The sequence below is a fragment of the Chinchilla lanigera genome, unplaced genomic scaffold, assembly GCF_000276665.1.
Source record: "Chinchilla lanigera isolate Chin_1 unplaced genomic scaffold, ChiLan1.0 scaffold00009, whole genome shotgun sequence".
Classification (NCBI taxonomy): domain Eukaryota; kingdom Metazoa; phylum Chordata; class Mammalia; order Rodentia; family Chinchillidae; genus Chinchilla; species Chinchilla lanigera.
The window spans coordinates 30,578,203-30,598,745 of NW_004955410.1; the positions used below are offsets into that span (position 1 = coordinate 30,578,203).

General features: G+C 39.3%; 1 protein-coding gene across 7 annotated transcripts in view; it reads right to left on the bottom strand.

Annotated features, from left to right (window-relative positions):
• Positions 1-20,543, bottom strand: part of Cpvl (carboxypeptidase, vitellogenic-like) — a 165,961-nt gene that overhangs the window by 31,368 nt on the left and 114,050 nt on the right. For all 7 annotated transcript variants that reach the window (XM_005377479.2, XM_005377481.2, XM_005377478.2 and 4 more), the window contains 2 exons: positions 19,250-19,348; positions 17,536-17,709 (listed from right to left, as the gene is read on the bottom strand). In XM_005377479.2, coding sequence (XP_005377536.1) covers positions 17,536-17,709; positions 19,250-19,348 — 273 coding nt within the window. The remainder of the gene's footprint in view (positions 1-17,535; positions 17,710-19,249; positions 19,349-20,543) is intronic.

The window sequence follows — 20,543 nt, forward strand, 5'->3', positions numbered from 1 at the left end:
TACTGCTGGTGTCTGATGGTTTGTTGAGGGGAACAGTTAATGATTAAAAGTTCTTTTTAATATATTTTGACCAATTTTGCATGCTTATATCTGGTAATCTCAGCAATTTATGTGACAACAACAATTTGCAGTATAGCAGCCATTGGTGAATTCCTACAATCCTGTCTAGTGAAATTACGTATTATCTCTCATATTCTTTCAAATTATTATTTTCTTATTCCCTTGAATGGTTTGATCAATCTTCTATTCTTACATCTGGTAATCTGAGCAACTTTGTTGAAGGCAACAGTATGTAATATAACAACGACTGTTAATCCCTATCATTGGGTTTGAAATCTTGCATCATTTTTAATGTCCTTGTGTTATTTTGTTTGTATTTTACTATTGTTCTTTTTGTGTACTATTTTCTTTAAAATAAAAATAAATAAATAAATAAATAAAACCACATTACATAATTCAAACATTTATGAGACACAGGAGTAGGTTTTTGGGCGACAAGCTTTTTTGTGCTTGTTTGTTTGTTTGTTTGAGACAGGATCTTGCTATATACAGTTCAGGCAGCCTTGAACTTGCACCATCAATCCACCTGCCTCAGGCTCCAAAGTGCTGGGATTATAAGCATGTGCCTCTACGCCTGGTACAAGCTTTTTTTTTTTTTCCTGGTACCGGGAATCGAACTCACGACCTTGTGCTTGCCAGGTAGGCGCTGTGCCACTGAGCTAAATCCCCAGCAAATACAAGCATTTTTTTTAACTCTATCAAAAAGCCATGATGAAAAATACATTTTCATTTTTATTTTTTAACTTTCAAAGTGCTTTCACTGGCATATGGGTTTATTCTCATCTTCTTCATGAAGCAGGGACAAGAAAGATTACACTGGTCACCTTCATTCTGCTGTTACAGAAACTGATACAAGGAGGTGACAGAAGGAGTTCTAGATCTCAGAACTCACAAGCTCTTTCCTATAATTATGTCAGAAAGGAGCTCAATTCTTTCAAACTAACACACATTCATTGGTTCCTTCACAACTAAGGGTTTAGTGTTATCAAAAGCCTCCGGAATCTGAGAGCCGGTTGAGTGTGAGACACACTTCCCGTCTCCAGTTTAGAAACAATCTCAGCCTGTTCATCCAACTCTGCTGACATCTCTTATTCTTCTCTTTGGCTCTATAGACAAGGATGTCACAGTTGGCGGCAGAAGCCTCACTTCTGCTGTAGGCAGTGGCCTTCTCTAAGCTGTTGTGGAATTCTATCAAGGACAGGGACTCTTAATGCTTGGTACATCTGTAGCCTTTGCAGTGCCTGTCCCACTCCCAAATCTATTGACAATTGCTGGGTGGAGAATTCTAATATTTAGAGGTTTTGTACAGTGCTGTACAGGATCATCTGTTGTTTTTATTTGTCCATGTCTATTCTCTCCTTTTTAATGATTAGACTTCGGGCAACCCTGCTCTCAGTGGATACAGCCTCAGGGGTGCCCATCAGTCATACTGCACTGCCTGCTCCATGTGAAGCACATGACACTCAAATGGTCTTCCCCTAGAAAGTAGGCAGAGAGACTCAGGGTTCCTTGTGGAGTCTACCTATTTATTTTGCTACCTAGGTCCCCAGGATTTCCCTTGACCTTCTTTATTTTAGTTCTCCAGTTTTTCCACAAATTCTGTGACCCATCATGTCTTCTCAACAATTCCTCTCAAGTTTCAAGGAACTAGATTTGTTTCTGTTGCTAAAAACCATGAAATACAAATGCATACACCATTGGGCCAGTGCCATCCATGCCAACACGCTGTAACTGGCAATACCCAAACATGTGGATTAACTTCCAAGAACTTCCGCCCTCTTTTTTGGGCATGAAGATGGTAAGATCTATGCCAAATCACAGTGAGAATCAATGAGAACATGTACTCAAAGCTCTTAGCCCAGAGCCTGACATGGGACAGGTGTTAGCACATTTAGCCTTCCCCTTTTTTAAGCTGATAATCTGATAATGATTTCAAAGTCATTCACTGAGGCAGTCTTTTAAAAGAAATCTTCAGAATATATGGACGATCTTTTTGTGTCTGACACCTGGTTGTCTCTTCTGGATATGGGCCAGTAGGAGGAGGACATCTAGCCAGAATAAATTTTGTGTATTCAATACTTCCCTATTACTTTTATAAAGGTTAGCCAAGGTACCTCAGTCTTTTCAGGAGAGAGTCATAAATTAAAAAATTATTCCTCTAAAATATATTTAATCTTGAAGCAATGGGATTCAAGATCATGAGGAATTTCCCCATGCTTAAATGCTAGAAAAGTAGAATATAGTTTTGTAAAGGGAACTTTTGAGTAATACTAGTGCTCTCTCATTTTTATGCTGCAGGAACTCAGAAGATAGGTGCTATCTATTCCATCTTAGACACAAAGAGGCAGAGTCAGAGAGGTGAGCTAGTGTGCTCCATGATCATCTATTGTGTGACAGAGATTCAAATTTGGACTTGCAGGAGTTCAAACTGTGCTTCCAAGCCCTCTTGCACTGCCAAGGGTCACTACACCCAAGATTGCACCAAAATAGTGGTTTGTTCTAGGTGTGCAAACACAAGGGGCAAACCTGAAGGGGAGCATGACTCTTTGGAATGAAGGATAGTTGTTCATAGTTGAGGGCAGTGGTGGGGAACCCATGGCTGCGTCCTGCAGCCAGCTGTGTGTTATCATTAAAAGTTCTAAAAGGTTCGCCATCACCAGTTTAAGGGTTAGGCTCTGGCTTGGTTTGCACCCCAGTTCTATGGCTGACTAGCAGAACTATCTTGAGTAAGTTAATCTATCCAGAACTCAATTTCTTCATCTGTAAGGTGAGTGTAAGAAAATGCATGTGAACCAGGAGAATTACATAATATAATGCATGGGACACTCTAAGCATTTCAGGCATAGAGTAAATGTTTAAAAACGAATATTTTTGATAATAGTGTTATCACTGTCACCACCTTTGAAGCAAAATAAAACACATAATAGCCCAACAATTTGCAAATGAAATATTACCCGTGGATTAGATTTGTGACTTAGGGTATCAGAGTTCGAATTTTAACATAACTGTCCTGTGTCCTTGATCTGACACAACAGCAGAAGCGAATGAAAGTCTTGAACTCCAGCCTGGTCCAGCGCACCAAGACCTGCATTTACTAAGAGTGATCTTGGATATGTCATGTATTCCTTCTGGGTCTTAATTCTCTCTGTGAAATGGAATATTCAAGAGTTGTTGGGGGAGGAAGATCCGATGAGGAGGGTTTTGCCAATGTTGTTATTACTCTGTATCAAGGATATACTAATAAATAAATAGTTCTATAGGAATGTAGAGATCTTAAACCCAGCTGTCTGAGACTGGCATTCAGCTTGCAGATACATTCATTTCATCTTAATAATGCTTCTTTTTTAAAAAATTTGGATGTCAGTGTTATGGATTGAATGTGTCTTCCCCAAATTCATACGCTGAAACTCTCAGTGTGATGGTATTAGGAAGTGAGGCCTTTGGGAGGTGATTGATTCATGAAGGTAGAGCCCTCCCGAACGGGACCAGTGCCCTTATAAAAGAGACTCCAGGGAATGCTCTAGTGCTCTTCTCTGCTGTCTGAACATACAATGTCAATAATCTGAAGCCGAAAAGAGGACTTTCCCCAGAAGCGTGCGTGCTGGCACTCTGATCTCAGATGTCCAGCCTCAAAAACTGTGAAAGATAAATTTCTGTTGTTTTCTAGCTACCAAGTCTGATGTTATAGAAGCCCAAACTAAGACAGCCTACATCTAAATATCGAGACGTCTGACCATGCTGGGCCTGTATTTTCACCCAGCCACCATGAGCTGACAATGTGCAGTGGCTCTCCCCATCAGACATAGCCTTGCCCTTCCCTAGTGTCCATACACACAGGGGCACAGGGCACTTGTCACTTATTCAGTGCTTGTGCTAATGTTTTGTTTGTTTTTTTAAGAAGGGAAAATATTTCTCTGTACCCATGTCTCTGTCATGGGTTAAAAAAGAAAAGAAAGAAAGAAAGAAAGACCAAAAGATCAATAGGTCTCAATTCCATTCCATTCATTTATGTCCTTCCTGGAGCTGCAGGCAGTGAAGTGTCACTGCCGTCTAAAATGAAAGGGAAGTGGTCTTTGTCTGAGTTGGGGAATGGTGCAAGCTTGCTTGGCTATATAGTGTGCTTGTTTGCTTGTTTAACCAGCTCTTGTGAAATCTCTATTTATTCAAGGAATATTTTTGGAGAGCTGAGGGACTGAGCACCCAGGGACCAGATATGAAAAGAAGTGACCCTTGTCCTTCTAATGTGGGTGATTTAAAAATAAAACCTTTTCAAAACAGTGAATAATTGGAAGAAGAAAGGCAAGTTGGGTCTTTCATTCTTGAAGTTTTCTTTAGAAGAGAGGTCAACAAAAGTCATTTTCACTTTCTTGTAGTCCCTCCTAAAACCTTAAGTCATTTTTGACAAATCATTAACATTGCAGGTTCTAGATATGCATGCATCAGTCGTTTATTTATAGATTTAACTCTTGGCAAGAAAAACCCCTGCTTTGTATGGACTTTATAAGCAGAATCAGATGATTATTTTACAGTTATGCCTCTAAAGGGTAAATATTTTTAAGGCAGACAGAAAGCAACCAACCGTGCTAGTCAAAGATACCCGCAGAAGGGTATCTTGCAGACTCATCTGGAGACCCTATACCCTCTAGACTTAGATTTTCATTTTGATAAACTTAGGGGGTGCCACCAGATAATCCAAGGTGAAAAACTAGATTTGTGTTTTTCATATACTATACAAAACTTGGGAGCGAGGGTTTAGGGGAGAGCTGTATATAAATGTGCATTTTGGTGTATTTTATTGTTGTCAGGATAAAAGTATAAAATTAAAAATAGGGTCAGGCATATAGCTCAGTGGCCCAGTGCCTGCCTGGCAAATGCAAGGTTCTGAGTTCAATTCCCAGTACCAAAATAAATAAAATTAAATGAAATTAAACATAAAACCACCTGAAGTCCATTTACTGATTTGAACTTTACCCTTCTTTTTGTTTTGTTAAAAAAAAAAGAAACAACAAAACACAGCACATGTGTCAGTGACACAGAACACAAAGCTTTTCTTGTGGTCTCATTTTTCCCCCACTTATCAGGAAAATTACAGAAAACTGTGCAGGAGGAGGCTTTGCTCTTTTGGTACAACAGGAAAGCAAATGTGCTTTTGTGAGAAGGCTGGATTTTTGTTGTTGAATTTTTAGATGAAAGATTTATGTTTATATTTTGGCCCATTTACAATACATCATAATGCTTTGCAGACAAAGTTACACTCCTTTCCCAATGATCTAGTGACCTTAATCTCTAACATTTTGTGGTTTCCTGTTTGGGGAAATGATTGAACAGCAGCCTAAGCTATTCCAGGCTGCGCGGCATTCCCAGTTGGCCTCTATCTGTCTTACTTTTGAATGTTCTCCTGTTCACTAATCGAAAAAAAATTTTTTTAAGCAAGAAACTTCCCTACAGATGCTAAATCGATGAAACTCTGACAACATAGCTCTCCACACTTCCTCTTCTGGCTGCTTTACTTATCATTCTATTTCAAACTCAATGGAGCAGGAGTTCTTTCTGCTTGAAGCAATTAGCGTGACCCACTGAAGATTTTCCTCTAAACAGAAGAGAATCAGTTTCATTAATATCCAGCTCAACAAATGATAATTCCCAGGAGTTTCCCAAAAGCTCAGAACCCACACACACACAAGAAAAACTTTAATTCAGCCAAGGAGCGTAATGTTTAAGACTAGAGGCAGAGTTGTTATCCTTCCTTTGGACAAGGTCTTGGCCCTAGTTACCCATGGCTCACTCTTCAGCCCTTTCTTCCGGTGTTCTTGCAGGGAGTTAGCCATGTGATAGTCAGGAAGCCTATGACTCCAGGGCTGCTCAGAGAAGACTGGGATAGAAAAAAGGTGCAACTATTGAAAGACACAGCAGTCATTTCTGCAACCAAGTTGTTCTTATAGAGAGGGATTTTTGTTTCCAAATTTAAGCAAAAGGGAAGACAAAGAGAGAAGGAAAGTGAGCTGAGAATAAACACCCACCATGTGCCTGCAAGTCCCCTACACACTGGTTTTGCCAAGGGGCATACAGAAAAATGAAAGTGCAGCAACATGTCTGAGTGTCCAGTGATTACATAAATCATATCTTATAGCCAAAACATTTTTGCTCCTTTCTTGTGACTTCATGCTAAATAATTTAGCTACTTTCAGATGATAATAAGAAGCCAACTTGAGAAGGATCCAGAAAGCCACCACTCCAACCCAGAAATCTTTAAAACTTCAACAACCTGAAACAGCACCCTTAAAATCACATTTAATAATAACCTAGAATAATATTTTTCCTACAGTTGGAATATAAAAGTCCTAGAGGTCCACTCTAGGGAATCCTTTGCTCTGCCTCTTATTTGAGGATCTATACTCATGGTCCCCTTATCCCCTCTGCCCTGAAAACCTCCATTATCAATAACTGGATAGAATGAATTGCAAGTATCCCAGCAACAGACTTGCCAAATTCCCAGGCTAATCTCAGAAAAGAATTGTCCTCCCTGGTTTCCAGAGATCAGCTTCAAGGTCCCACTCAAAAGTCATAACTGAAGAGTATGATGTGCATGCCAGTGCCTTTACCCCCCGGGCAGCTGGGTCAAGGAGCCAATTTCTTTTTCATTTTGAATGTCATTAAATGTATTTAATTAATAAGTGTATATCTGCATACAACCCAACCAATCCAGAAAGAGCCTTGCAAATAAAAAATGATCTAATTTATAGATAGTTAAGTATGTACCATCAACCTAGTCTGTTCAATCCAGTATCTAGTAAACACATAAAATGTGGCTAGCCCAAATTAAGATGTACTATGGGGATAGATACTCATCCGTCTTGGAAGGCTTAGTACAAAATAAAGAATGTAAAGTGCCTCAATAATGTTTTTAGCATTGGTTGCAAATTGATATATATTTTTAAATGTATAGCATTAAAGACAATATATGGTTAAAATTAATTTCACCGGCTGCTTTTGTATTTTTAACATGTCTCCTAGAAAATTCAATATTACCTAAGTAACTTCCATTATATGTCTGTTGTTCAACAGCAGTGTACTACCTTTCCTCAGGTTTAAAACACAATGACACTGCTAAAAATTGAGGGATTCAACAACAATTACGGAGAGGGTAAGGAAACCAGAAATAAAATGCCTCTAATGCAGCCCTGAGGTGGGAGATGACCCTTCCCAGCTAGAGTAACCCACCCTGCCAGTAGAGAAAGGCAGCCTTGTCACAGGAGAAATGCTAAGCAATTCCGAAAAGCATAAATCTAGAGGCTCAGAAGGTATTGAAAGGAATAAGGGCCGTGGAGGGCAGGCCAAGAGTGTTCAGGAGGCATCAGTGGGGTGCAGGCAGTCCGTTGTGGGTTCTGGCTGGCCCACTGACATGCCCTTCTCCCATAAGACACTTGCTTTCCAGGTTGAGAAAATTCTAGTTCTCTGCAGATGGAGATTACTTTGTCTTTCACTTACAAGAGGACCGAGAGTGACAGTCCATAGACACTCATCCAAAGAGCTAGAAAAGCCACTTCTAGGAGTCTAACTTCTTCCTGTTATCAATCCCCAGACCCATCCAGGTGGGTAGTGATGCTAATGAAAGGTTTCCAACCAGGTTGATCTCACAGAAGGAAGCAAGGGTCTGGTTGCCTGGCTTACTTTTCCTGACTGAGTGCTTTTTAAGAGAGAAAATGCTAACTGCTGCTATGCTCTTTATGTTTTTATCTACACAGGAAAACCTGGTATCAGTCAGGTGTGAGACTCTCTGCCGCACGCTCTCAATGGCTCTATTCAGCAAAGCCACCCCATTAGCTTGCAATTAGGTTTTTTGGTGGTTTTTCCTCTTCCAAAAACAAAACTCCCCCCTGTTTGGAGAATAAAGTATCGTTTTCCCTTTTCTTTCCAGAGAATGTCAAATGGATGGTTCAAAAGGATGATGGAAATCACTGTAACAAAGAAGGGGACTGGCAGGAGGCTGCAGAAATAGACTGAATATGCAGAGTGAGGAGAGCACAGAGGGGCAGGGAAATCAAGACGGAGAGGTCAGGGGTGGGTATCTGCCCAGACTCTGCCTTCTGAAAGTTTGGCTGAAGAGACCAGCTTTATTCAGTCATGGTAACACAGGAAGGCTGTGCTGCTGTGTTGACTGTTCCCCAGTGACAAGACCTGGGAGTGATAATAACAAGAATAAGTGAGGTGGCCGAGACTGGCCACGGCAAAGGTGAGTCAGGACAGCTTCCACCATATAGGCTGCGCAAATCCAACGGTGAAAAGGTCCTGGGAAGAGCTCTGGAGGTGGCAGCTATGGCATCTTTGACTAATAGACCAGAGCCAGCTGTCACTGAATTAAGTTATTTGTTCTCAGATGGAAGAACAGTAACTGCTACAGGAAGAGCTCTGGACTTGAAGTCAGATTGAGTGACAAATAGATTCAAATGATGATAGCGATGATTGAAAAAATAAACACAAAACAAAAGCACTGGTCTGTTTTGTTTTGTTTTGTTTTGTTTTCCAGTACCAGGAATTGAACTCATGACCTTGCACTTGCCAGGCAGGTGCTGTGCCGCTGAGCTAAATCCCCAGCCCTAAAAGCACTGGTCTTGAATACTGACTGTGTCCCATCTGATCTGTGACATTAACATACAGGCTGACTTAGCAACCACAGGCCCAATCCATACATTAAACATGATTAAAGCCTATTGTTTCCCTTTTAAAAATAATTCAATTTCTACTATATCCTCCCACACTTCAGTGGATGATGTTGGGTATGCACTGTTAGGAAGATCCAGTCCTTTATAATTGTGTCATCCTTTTGCATTTCCTTCTCTTATTCTGTGGCATGAATAATAAAGACAGAGTGCTCAGCATGGTGATATTTGTTGCATAATAAATACTACCGACTGTATCTAAAAAGAAATACTTGCTCTGACCTTTCCCAATTTATATTTTCAAAGTAACGACAACTGATGGAATTGTCTGTTTCACAGCAGTTGGATTCTAGCAACTAGATTTAATTATGCATTTCCTCATTTATTGATTGTTAGTTCCCTAGAATCTACAGAACAAATGGTATTGTCATTTATTATCTTTATCTCCAAGGTATCCTTACCCTGTGACAGTCACCATCTATGAAGTCACCATATATGGGTGAATTCAGACTAAATTGTACCTTTCCTGTTATCATAGATTATAACATAGTCTCTAATGTTTTGAGCATAACGTATTTTCAAGTAACAAAATAAAGCCCTTGGAAGGTGATGATGGTGCACCAAGCAAAGCAACTCTAACCAATTCCTGGGGTAGAATATGGAATAGCTTAATGAAATCAGAAAAAAAAAAAAAAAAAAGACCACACACACTGGCTCTTATTTTGAACATTTCCCCTAAAACAATATTTAAAAACAGAGAAAAATTTCAAAAGTAGAGCAAATTCAGGTGAAATAAAATTCCATTTCATACTTTACAAGTATTTGCTTTTCCCTGTATTCACTGAAATGCTTAAAGATTGAAAAATTTAAAGCCAAGAAGTATGCCTCATAAGAAAATTAATGATATACTTCCACTTGGATTATAACTAAAACAAGTAAAATGAATTCACAAGGAATTCAGCAGAATAAATTGGTTTTTGAATGGATACTTTTTGTATTTGGCTATAAACTGGTAGTTGCTTATCTGTAGGCTACAATTACATAAAACAAATGTCCCACAGTGAGCGTCCCTATTCTCCATCAAGCTTCACTACCTTCTTCTCCCACAAATTTCTCATGGAATTGTGTGCGCACGGCCTCCATTGTCTCCAAGGGGAAAAAAAAGTGATTGCAAACAGATAAAGTCAACAAAGCCAGACTTCCCCACTATGGCTTGAAGGAAGCCTGGATCCAACTAACAGCTGGCTCATTAAGTGTTAAATTTTTCTTCATATTCTAGACACTTATCAGATCTAGTTTCCTGGCCAGTGGTACCCTCCACATTTTGCCATCAGAAGAAATCCTTAAGGAATGCCACAAGCAATTAGGCTACTAAAATGTTAGCAGAACTAGAAATATTTACCTTTCAAACTTCTGTGTCACATCCATAAATCAGAAACTATCCATTCCTAAATGAAGATCTTTTGATAGCCTAGGACAAGTAAATAAAACTCTAATGACCTGAGCGTTAAGATTTCAATCTAGTAGTGAAGCTGAGAAACATAAAGATCCTGAATTCTGAAGATGCAATTAGGTGAAATTTAATGAGCTGTAGAATGATAAGTGACAGGGAAATGTAACTTTGTATTTACAATTTCCTGACTAGATGAACTTCTAAACACAACATATTAAACCCTACCCCAAGGCCACTTCACTTTTAAAAGCACAAACATATGTTGATAAGAAGTGGCATTTGGCAGTGGTACCTTCTAAAACTGCATTGGTCTTCCAGACAGCTTTGCAATAGTACCATCTCAAATCCAAGGGCAAAGAGTGGCTTTGGATCTAAGTGGCCATTGTGTATAGAGCTATTTGTTAGAATAATGGTTTCATATGGGAAATGCCCAACACACGGTCTCTTATTTACACATAATCTTTGAAAATACATTGTATACATGTTCCTTTTAGGAGCACAAGTACTATAACAAGACAAAGGTAATTTGAAAACACAAAATCTTTTAGGAAAACAAAAACAATGAAATGCCTTCATCATGAAGGACTAAGGGGCTACAAGGAGAAGTTTCAAAGACAACAGCTCCTGCAAAATATGGGCTAAGTTTCCAAGATTCTACAGATGTCCTATCCACCTATCACTATATCCCACTACTTTAAAAATCACAATACATCTTATAATCAAAATATAAATGTATTTATATTTTTTATTATGTTTTAACTGCTATTAAAAAGAGGAAGGAGCATTACAGTGGTGAATTATTTGCACTAATTATAATTGAATGTAAATTTGTTGTAAAGACAGCTTATTGTCATTTGTGTTTTTTATTATTATTGCATTCTTTTACATCCTGCCTTTTTTCCCTTCTTTTTTCCCCAATGTATTACACACTACTGTGTGCTATTTGCAAGACAAGGCAACTAAAGCAGCACCTTTGGTGGAGTGGGCCATGGTTAGGTATTTTTAAAAGCTCCCCAGGTTATACAAAGGTGCCATAAGAATAACAGCTATCATGTACAGTTTTGAAATGGGACGGACGATAAAAGGTAGTAAAGGATATGAAGTAACATCTACTTTCTGTCAAGCCTTTTATCACTGACTGTGTTCCCACGACAATTCTTCCATTTATTAAAATTTATTGAGTGTCTACTATGTGCCAGGCCCTGTGCTAAGCCCTGGATATAGAGCACTGAACAAAACAGGTATGACAGCTGCCTTCATGACGCCCATTGCCTGTAAGACAGATAGAACCTTACAGATTGGAAGATAAAAGTAAAGTTCTAAGCCACTTGACTTCTGACACTGAGTGTACTTCAAAGCTACCATCAAAGTAAATCATATGCGTCCCACTAGGCATGCAGAGCCAGAGACAAAAGATTTCATTTTCTGCTATTTGGGATTCAGTCATCATGTTCCATGAGTGAGGAAAATTGGTGGGATTCTCTGAGAGTAGATCAGTGTCTTGGCCTTCACTATAATGCCTCACAATTTTCTGCAGCCTCTTGAGACACTTTCAGGGCTTGCGCATACTGAGTAGTTCCAAATGGTCATTCAGCAGTCACAATATGGTCAACTAACTCTCTGCAAAGCACCTACCACAGCCTGCCTCCTTTAATGTTTTATTATGTATATTTGATACATGACAAAGAACATACATGATCAATGTATGATGTATGCAAGAACAGAAATTATCAGAGAATTCCATTAAGTTGTCCAAATATAATGAATATGTATCAATAATTCTAATAAAAAAGAACAAATTATGAAAAACATATTGTAGTATATCTGTAAGTGTGGAAGCATAACAATAAACACAACCACAAATGTACTGTCTCCTTAAGAATTAGTATGCTGCCAATACCACTTAATCTACTCAAGTGCTCCTGTCCTGTCCCAGCCCTCTACCTCCCCCCAGAGATAACTATCCTGGAGTTTAGGTTCAAAATTTTACTCCTTTTGGAAAAAAGTTTTTAAAAATGCATGTATCCTACAAACACATATTATCCACTTGTGCTTGTTTTTGTACATATTCTGTTTGTGCTGATGTGACATTCTTTCCTCACTCCATCTTACATTTCTAAGAGTCTTCATATTGTTGCATATGGCTATAGTTTATTAGTTCCTATTGATGAAAATTAAGAGCTAAACTACAAAACTTTTGGCAGAAAACATATAATTCTTTGTTACCTTGGGCTAGGCACTGGTTTCTTAGGTATAATATCAAAATCAGAAGCAATGAAAGAAAACACAGGTAAATTGGAGTAGACTGAAACTAACTTGGGGCCTTGATGGACACCATCAAAAAAATGAAAAAACAACCTGGAAAATAAGGAAAAATATTTGCAAATCATGTACCTGATAAGGGACTTATATTTGCAATATATAAAGAACACGTATTGCTCAACAATTAAAATACAACTGAATAAATGGGCAAAAGAGGTGGACACATTTTTCCAAAGATATAAAAATGAACAAAGAAACAGGTGTTCAACATGACTAGTCATTAAGGAAATGTACATCAGACTCCAATGGAATAGCACTGTAGTCTCCAGGACAGCTATAATCAAAACGTCAAACAATAACAAGTGTTGACAAAGATATGAAGAAAACACCCCTCTTTTTTACTATTAATGGAACTGTAAAATGGTGAAGCCACTCCAGAAAATTCTGGCAGCTCTTCAAAATGTTAGATATAAAGTTAACACAATGACCCAGTAATTCCACGCCTACATACCTACCAAAGAAAGCTGAAACTATGCTTACACATAAACTTCTACATAAATGTCTACAGCAGCATTATTAATAGCCAAAAAGTGGAACCAAATGTCTTTCAACTGTTGAATAAAATGAAGAATAGCTATACAAAGAAACTGGCAATAAAAAGGAATGAAATACTGACACATGCTATAACACAGATGAACCTTGAAAACATTATACTAAGTGAAAGAAACCAGACACAAAATGTCACATAGTGCACCATTCCATGTACACAAAATAGTCCACACAGGCAAACCCACAGAGACAGAAAGTCGATTAGTGGCTGCCAGGGGTGAGCGGGTGGAAAAGAGTGAGAGTAATTGCTGATGGCTAAGGGGTTGTGATTAAAAAATGTTTTGAAATTAGATAGCAGCTACGGTTGCAAAAATTTGTGAATATATTAAAAACCACAGGGTGAATCTGTGGTATGTCAATTATATTTCAATAAATCTGATAAATAGTACAAGCACTTTCTAACTACTGAATACTTTTCTTTTTCAGTACTAGGAATCAAACCAGGGATGCTCAAGCACTGAGTTACATCCCCTGCCAGTTTTAAATGTCTCCTTGCAAGACAAGGTCTTATTAAATTGCCGAGGCAGTACTCAAAGTTGTGATCCTCCTGCCTCCGTTTCCCAGAGTGCTGGTATTATAAGTATGCACCATTGTACGTGGTTCACTAGACACTTTAAAAAAATTTTATCTACACACATATTTTTATGTTTCACATACATAGTCTCACTTAAACCTGATAAGAACTCATACTTTAAGTCCCCTTTTTATTCCTATTTTACACATATGGAAGCTGAAACAGTTTACATATTCTCCCACAAAAGACCAAAGCCGGTGAGGACCGGAAACAGAACTAAAAACACAAGAAGAGTGACCTGAAAACATGCGTGACACCAGGCTTCTTTACCTGCTGACTTCAAAAAATACCAATAATAATTTAAACTGATTTAATCATAAAGAAGTCAAATCACCTCAAAGATTATTTCTCATTCCAGTTATTTTGTAATCTGCCAGAATGTGTAAGGACACGACTCAAACATCTGAAATTACTGAAAAAAAAAATGACTTGAGTATACATCTCTCATAGGTCACTGCAGGAGAGGATTATATTTTTAAGTAGTTTACGCAGAAACAAATGTTTATGCAGAAACGACATGAAAACATCCTCCCCATCAAAAGGCATTCTTCACCCTGCCAGAGATATTCCACTGTGGCTAACATAAAGCTAGTGCTGAGAAAAGACTTGAATGTCCATATGAATAGAAACAGACGCTGTATTTTTAGAGACAAATTAGAACTGAGCCTCACATAAATATGACCTTAAGGGTACTAATGTCTCAAGCCAATCTAAGTTGTTTTGATTCTGTTGTGTTTACTCTGAGGTTCACCATCCATAACAGACAAGCCAGAGATAATCACTGCCAAAGGGCAGCGCCAGCTGCACCAGTGAATACACATCTGCATCAGCAGTGGTCACTGCTTGGTCTGCATTCAGATATCACTGCACGTTTTGTTCTCTTCTCTTTGTGGCAACATGGCTTATCTGTGCTACTCAATTGTTCTCTTTTTCTAAAGACTAATTCAGAGTTAAAAGTGTAAAAAATATTCTGATTCCACTGGAATTTATTCTGATAGATGCTGCGGCTTGAATATGTATGCACCTCTTCCCAAAGGCATCCGTTGAAACCTAACTCCCACTGTATTGAGAGGTGGGAACTTTGAGGAAATTAAATCAAAGAGGTAGAAGCTTTATGACTGTGATTAATACCCTTATTAAAAGGGCTGGGGATTTAGCTCAGCGGCAAAAGCGCTTTCCCGGCAAGTGCAAGGTCATGAGTTTGGTTCCCGGTGCTGGAGAAAAACCAAAAAAAAAAAAAAAATACCCTTATTAAAGAGGCCAAGTCTGGGCCTTATTTGCCACTTCTGCCATGAAAAGATGTGGGAAGAAGGCACTGTTTATGAAGCACAGAGTGAGCTGTCACCAGACACAAGATATGCTGGTGCCCAAGGCTGGACTTCTAGCCTCAGGAACTGTGAGCAATACATTTTTGTGGCCTATAGGTTACTCAGTCCAAAGGAGTACTATTTTGTTATAGCAGCCTGAGCAAGCTACAAGAGTGACTTTGGGTTACATGAACGACAGGGATGGAAAGGTAGCACCCCCTACTAATCAATATGTATTCTTAGGTTCTTTCTGAACATCCTGTGGTGATTAGTCAGCATTAGGAGAGTGTACATCACCAGGTAAACTGTTATGCCTCACCCTATTCTTATATGGTTGAGGAAGGAGTCATACCTTAGTTAAATTTATACAGTGAGAAAACATGTCTCTCAAGAGCACAAATAATGTACATGAGAACTCACACTCAACAAACCCATTCAGTATTCCTTAACAGGATATTAGAGCAGATTGTTTACGTCTTAAAACACAAGAGCTAAGCTCTTTTTGGTTTAGTAAATTTGTGGATGATAAATATCAAATGGATTACAGATAGTTTTGTTAGATCATTTTTTAGTATAGCACTGACTTGTCTTTTCATTCAATCCTTGGCAATGTACATCTACTCCAGGCTGGTTCCAGTTCAGGTGTCTGACCGAGAGCCCACAATAGCAGTACTATGTGCTAAGTATAACCATGGTGGAGCTCAGAGAGGAGAATGGGCAACAGTGCATTTGGGAAGTGCTCAGAGGAGGTCCCTGGCAGACAAGCACCAAGGGCCACCATATTACCTTCAGCAGAATCAAACATCAGGATGGTTGAAATGCAGGTCTCTTCTAGTTAGACCCTTTCTTTCCTAGAAGTACTTCAACAATTCTATGAGATTGTGAAAGGTCAGTAGTTGTGTATACAGAGGTTGGACTTCTAGCCTCCGGAACTGTGAGCATTTCTACTTGGCTATAGACTATTTTGAACAAAGTGTACATGTCAAACTTTGTGTACTTAATATGTAACTTATTTCTAAAAGAAACTTTCATTCAGAGGCAAGCACCTTAGAGCTAGGAGTCCATGTTAAGGATTTAAATTAAGATTCTTACCACACACCAAACATTAATTATCAAAATGCATATTATAAAAATGTAGTTTTGGGCTGGGGATATAGCTCAGTAACACAGTGCCTGCCTGGCAAGCACAAGGTCCTGAGTTTGATTCCTGGTAGAAAAAAAAATTATATATATAATACATAGAAAGGGCATCAGCAGGTCCTGGTGGCTCACGCCTGCGATCCCAGCTCCTTAGCAGGTTGAAGAAGGAGGATCACACTGAACATGTAGTTCTGATTTAACATGTTTGTAACTTTGTTTTATAATTTCAGATTTATAAAATGTTACAAAACTAGTAAAAGTATTCCCATATATCTAAAAAAAAAAACCTTTGTGTACTAAGGGCAACGTCAGAAAAGTGGCCCTTCCAGGGTTCACATCCTCTGAAATCCTGCCTAGTAAGGGAGCATTTGGACAGGGACTCTCTGGAAAGTACTGCAGACCACGCACTGAACAATCCAAAGGGACAACAGAAACATGGCAGAAATGAATATTCCTTATGCTGGCAAATGGCAATAAAGAGGTTGGGTTAACAAAAGCCATATATTAGATAATTTCTGAGAGATGGAAATAAAGCATTTTAAGGAAAAGATACCTTTTTTCCTGATTCATTCACAGCTACTTTATAGATTACCACCTCCCAATTTCTTATTCACCCTAAGTCTTACACTTGTTTCTGCCAGATGAAGGGAGGAAGCTACACCCAGCATCCTCTGTCACTGGTACCGTTATCTTTCAGGGTTTCCCCACAGATGTCCCTAGAACAAGTGGTAACAATACTAGAGGATGAAAAGAGGAACTCAGAGAACAGTGGCTGGGACAGAAATAATGTTACACAGGCTGCCTTCACTCCTGTCACTTGCTCCTGGTGTCTGTTGGCTCTCACCAAGGTAAGAGTTCTAGGCTCCATGGCTCCTCTGCCTGAGACTTCAGGGCTCCTTCCTGTGATTTCATTTCCACTGGTATCTCCAGCAGGAAATCAGGCAGGATGCCCCAACCAAATGGCACAGCACCTGACCTGATGTACCGCACACAGCAATGTTCTCAGACCATGATAGCCCAACAGAGTGTTAGGTTTATGTACAGAAATAACTGTCACTGAGCAAAGGGAATAAATGTAATTATTAGGTAAAGTGCATTTCTGGAACAACCAGTGGATTTCATTTATTCCTGACTTCATTGCAGTTCATATTATAAAGCAAACACTCAAGGAAAACTGGCTCGTACACAAGACCAGCCATCTTTCTGTTCAGCTATCCATTTCCTTTCTCAGAGTGAAAGCTGGCAAGTGCCACAGTGAATTTCATTTTAATGAGTATTAGAAATGGTTTAATTAAAAAGAAAAATAATAAAGTGCTTCATTCAAGGAAGTGAAAGATGTTATTTATGTTTGTAGGTAACATACAAGTTTTTAAAAAGGCAGGAGTGAAATTAAAATCAAAGAAAGTCATCTCTGCTCTGGGCAGTCTGAAAAGTTCCTGAAATAGACAGTGACGGGAGTAACTTGCTTACCTTATAGTTGTTCATGATTTCACTCAGCCATGGCTTCACGGACTGCACTGTATCTTCTCGCAAGTACTTTTCAACTTCAGCTCCGTCACTAAAGGGCCGGTTTCCCACGTGGATAGCTTGTCTCACTTCTGGGAGGGACAAAAATTTCCCATAGTAACTCTGGTCCTCGGGATCCTAGCAGAGGGTCCAGGAGAAACATATTAGGAAACATGATTCTGTGTCAGGGAACCCTGCAAAGTTCTCAATACATGGAGCACCGTATGTAAGATATGACCTGAGTACTGTCCACATTCTGGCAATTTTAACTAGAAGATTCTGAGGTGTAAGTGGGATCCTTTTATTACAAAGAGGAATGATCTGGTACTCTTGCAGCCAATTCCAATTTACAAATGCTGAGCTTTCCTGTTCAGAAGCTAATCTTTTGCAATCTCTGACTATAATTAGAAAATCCCTCAAAGGTAAAGATAGGGAAAAGAGGTGAGATTATCCCAATTGGTGGTTTCTTGTTGATGGCTCTATCTCAAGGTCCAGGGACCTAAGGTAGGTGGTGGATTAAAAGTCAAAAATTTCTTTTCTATGATCTGCTGATTATTAAAGCTATACAAAAATATCAGCTAACTATAACTTAAAGGAGAGAACTATATCAGTTTTAACAACAGATGATACTCTATGAAGGGGACATGACAAAAGAAATTTCTCCATAAAAATCACACTGTATAAAAATCTTTGCAATACTCGTTATGCTGGAATAAAAAAGAAATAATCTTTTTAAAAAAAATCTTTTAAGTTACAAAAGGACATAAAACTGTGAGGGTTTTAATTCAGCAATTTTGTACTTCATCAACAGTTTTTGTTAACTGTGAATATATTACAGAGAAAAACTGAATATATTACAGAGAAAAGAATTTGATCACAAATTTAGTTTCCCTTTGCCTTAACATGTGGTCTGCTCTTGTTAGAATCTTAATCCAAAACCACAGAGCTGGCAAATTCCACTGAAATTGACTATATTTTATTTACAAATAGTTCATAAATGAGGCAATTTATAAAAACTAAATGTATTGTCAAAGGCACTAGACAAAGATTATGCAAATCCAAACCCCGCTTTGGCTCCTTTTCTCTTTTTTGATTAGTTCTACATAAAAGACATCAACTTTGGCCTACTTTTATGAAAGAAACCACTTGAATACTTGAAGAAATATTCCAGAGGGCTTGAAGTGAGGGCCATACTAAATGGACTAAACATCTCAAGTTAAAAGTAAGACAAAGCAAATATTTTCTTAAACGCAGTGGCAGCTTTGATTATCCAAGCCATCTTAAGTACAGAACAAAGAATGTGGGCATTTGTAAGACACTCACAAGCAGGCTTGAAAGTGAGACCTGATTGCCCAGGACAGCAATCCCAGCCTGCCCTTTCTTTATGCTGGGCCCCTCCATGTAACAAGCTTTTGGGGGAGGGGAGCGGTGTGCTGGGTGTCTCAGAAATTGTTCTGTGTTATCTGGAATATCACATTCTCTATGACCAGATGGAACACAGATATACAACATTGGTGGGGACCAGATCCCACAGGTCAGTAGACCAAATCGAGCACTATACTTTGGGCATAGTTGTTTGATATAAAAACAGCTATAATGTTTCCCAAGTTAGAGAGAACTTGCTTTGGCCAAAGGTTTTAAACAAACATTACTGTGGTTTTTAAAAAGTTGTCATTACCGTGCACTGCAAAAGGTTATAGTAGCTAGAACATCCTGTCACATTCTGGAAGAAAGAAGGCTCACTTGTTAAGTCACCAGCTAACAGGCTATCCAGTATCTAGGTTGGAAGAGAGGGAGAAAGAAAAGGAAAAGGTCAGGGAGGTGACATTTGTCATTTCATTAGATCAGAAACTTTTCATTCCTTCATTGTTTCATTCGCCAGGCATTCATTGCACATCTGTGTGCTAAATGCTGTCCTAGGCATCAGGGAAACCTCAGTGAATAAAGCAGATGCAAATCCTACCTCTTGGAGATTGGATTCTGGGGGGAGACAATCGATAAGCATTACTAGGCAAAATAGGTAGTGGGTTAGAGAGTGACAAGGAGAACAAGAATAGGAGGTGGCAGAGGTGTGCACACACATGTGTAGGGGACGCTGGAGACATTGTCTCGCTTAGAGTCTCACATTTGAGTTAATGCGAGTGGATGGAAGGAAGCAAGTCATACAGACAACTAGGAGAAAAATATTCCAGGTGGAAGAAACAGCAGAGCCCTTGATGGTGGGAGGAGCCTCATGGAAATGGTTGCCTTAACCTGCCTCGTGGACCAGTCACCCACAGTATGAGAGAGGACAGAGGAGGTGAGCCTAAACGCAGGGGCTTGGAGTTAGTGGACCTCATCTATGGACTATGTTACGGAAAACAGTCTCAGCAGAGGGTGAGAGGGGTCAGCGGCCTGTGTGCACTGGGGAGGGAGTGGCAGGCAGCAAGGTCGATTTAACGAGGGCTATGGTGTAGCCAGAGGAGGTGGAGGAAGAGCGAGGGGCTTCAAGGTCAGGAATGTTTGCCCTTGGTGTACATTAGAGAAGACCTGGGGCGCTGGAGATGATGATGAGGCAGCAAGAGCAACAGGTTGAAAAGGAACAGGTTGCAGGAGCAGCAAAGTAGCCAAAGTTCTGCTAACCAAGCTGAGCACCCTGGCTCTGGAGAAATGGTCACCCTTTGCCCTCCAAAGGGAGGCATCTGCTTGCCAAACTCTGAACCCACAGGTCTGTAGCACAGAGGAGGTGTCTGTCTTTTTCTAATTTGTCCTCCCAGAGGGGATACCACAGGCCAGTAGTTGTCTTTAATATATCTAGCATTTTTGGAACTCATCTTTAGGGATTTTATCTTCAGCACTAATGGAAGTATAAAATCAACTTTTAAAAGAATGGATTTGGGGGCTGGGGATTTAGCTCAGCGGCAAAGCGCCTGCCTGGCAAGCGCAAGGTCGTGAGTTCGGTTCCCGGTACCGGAGAAAAACCAAAATAAATA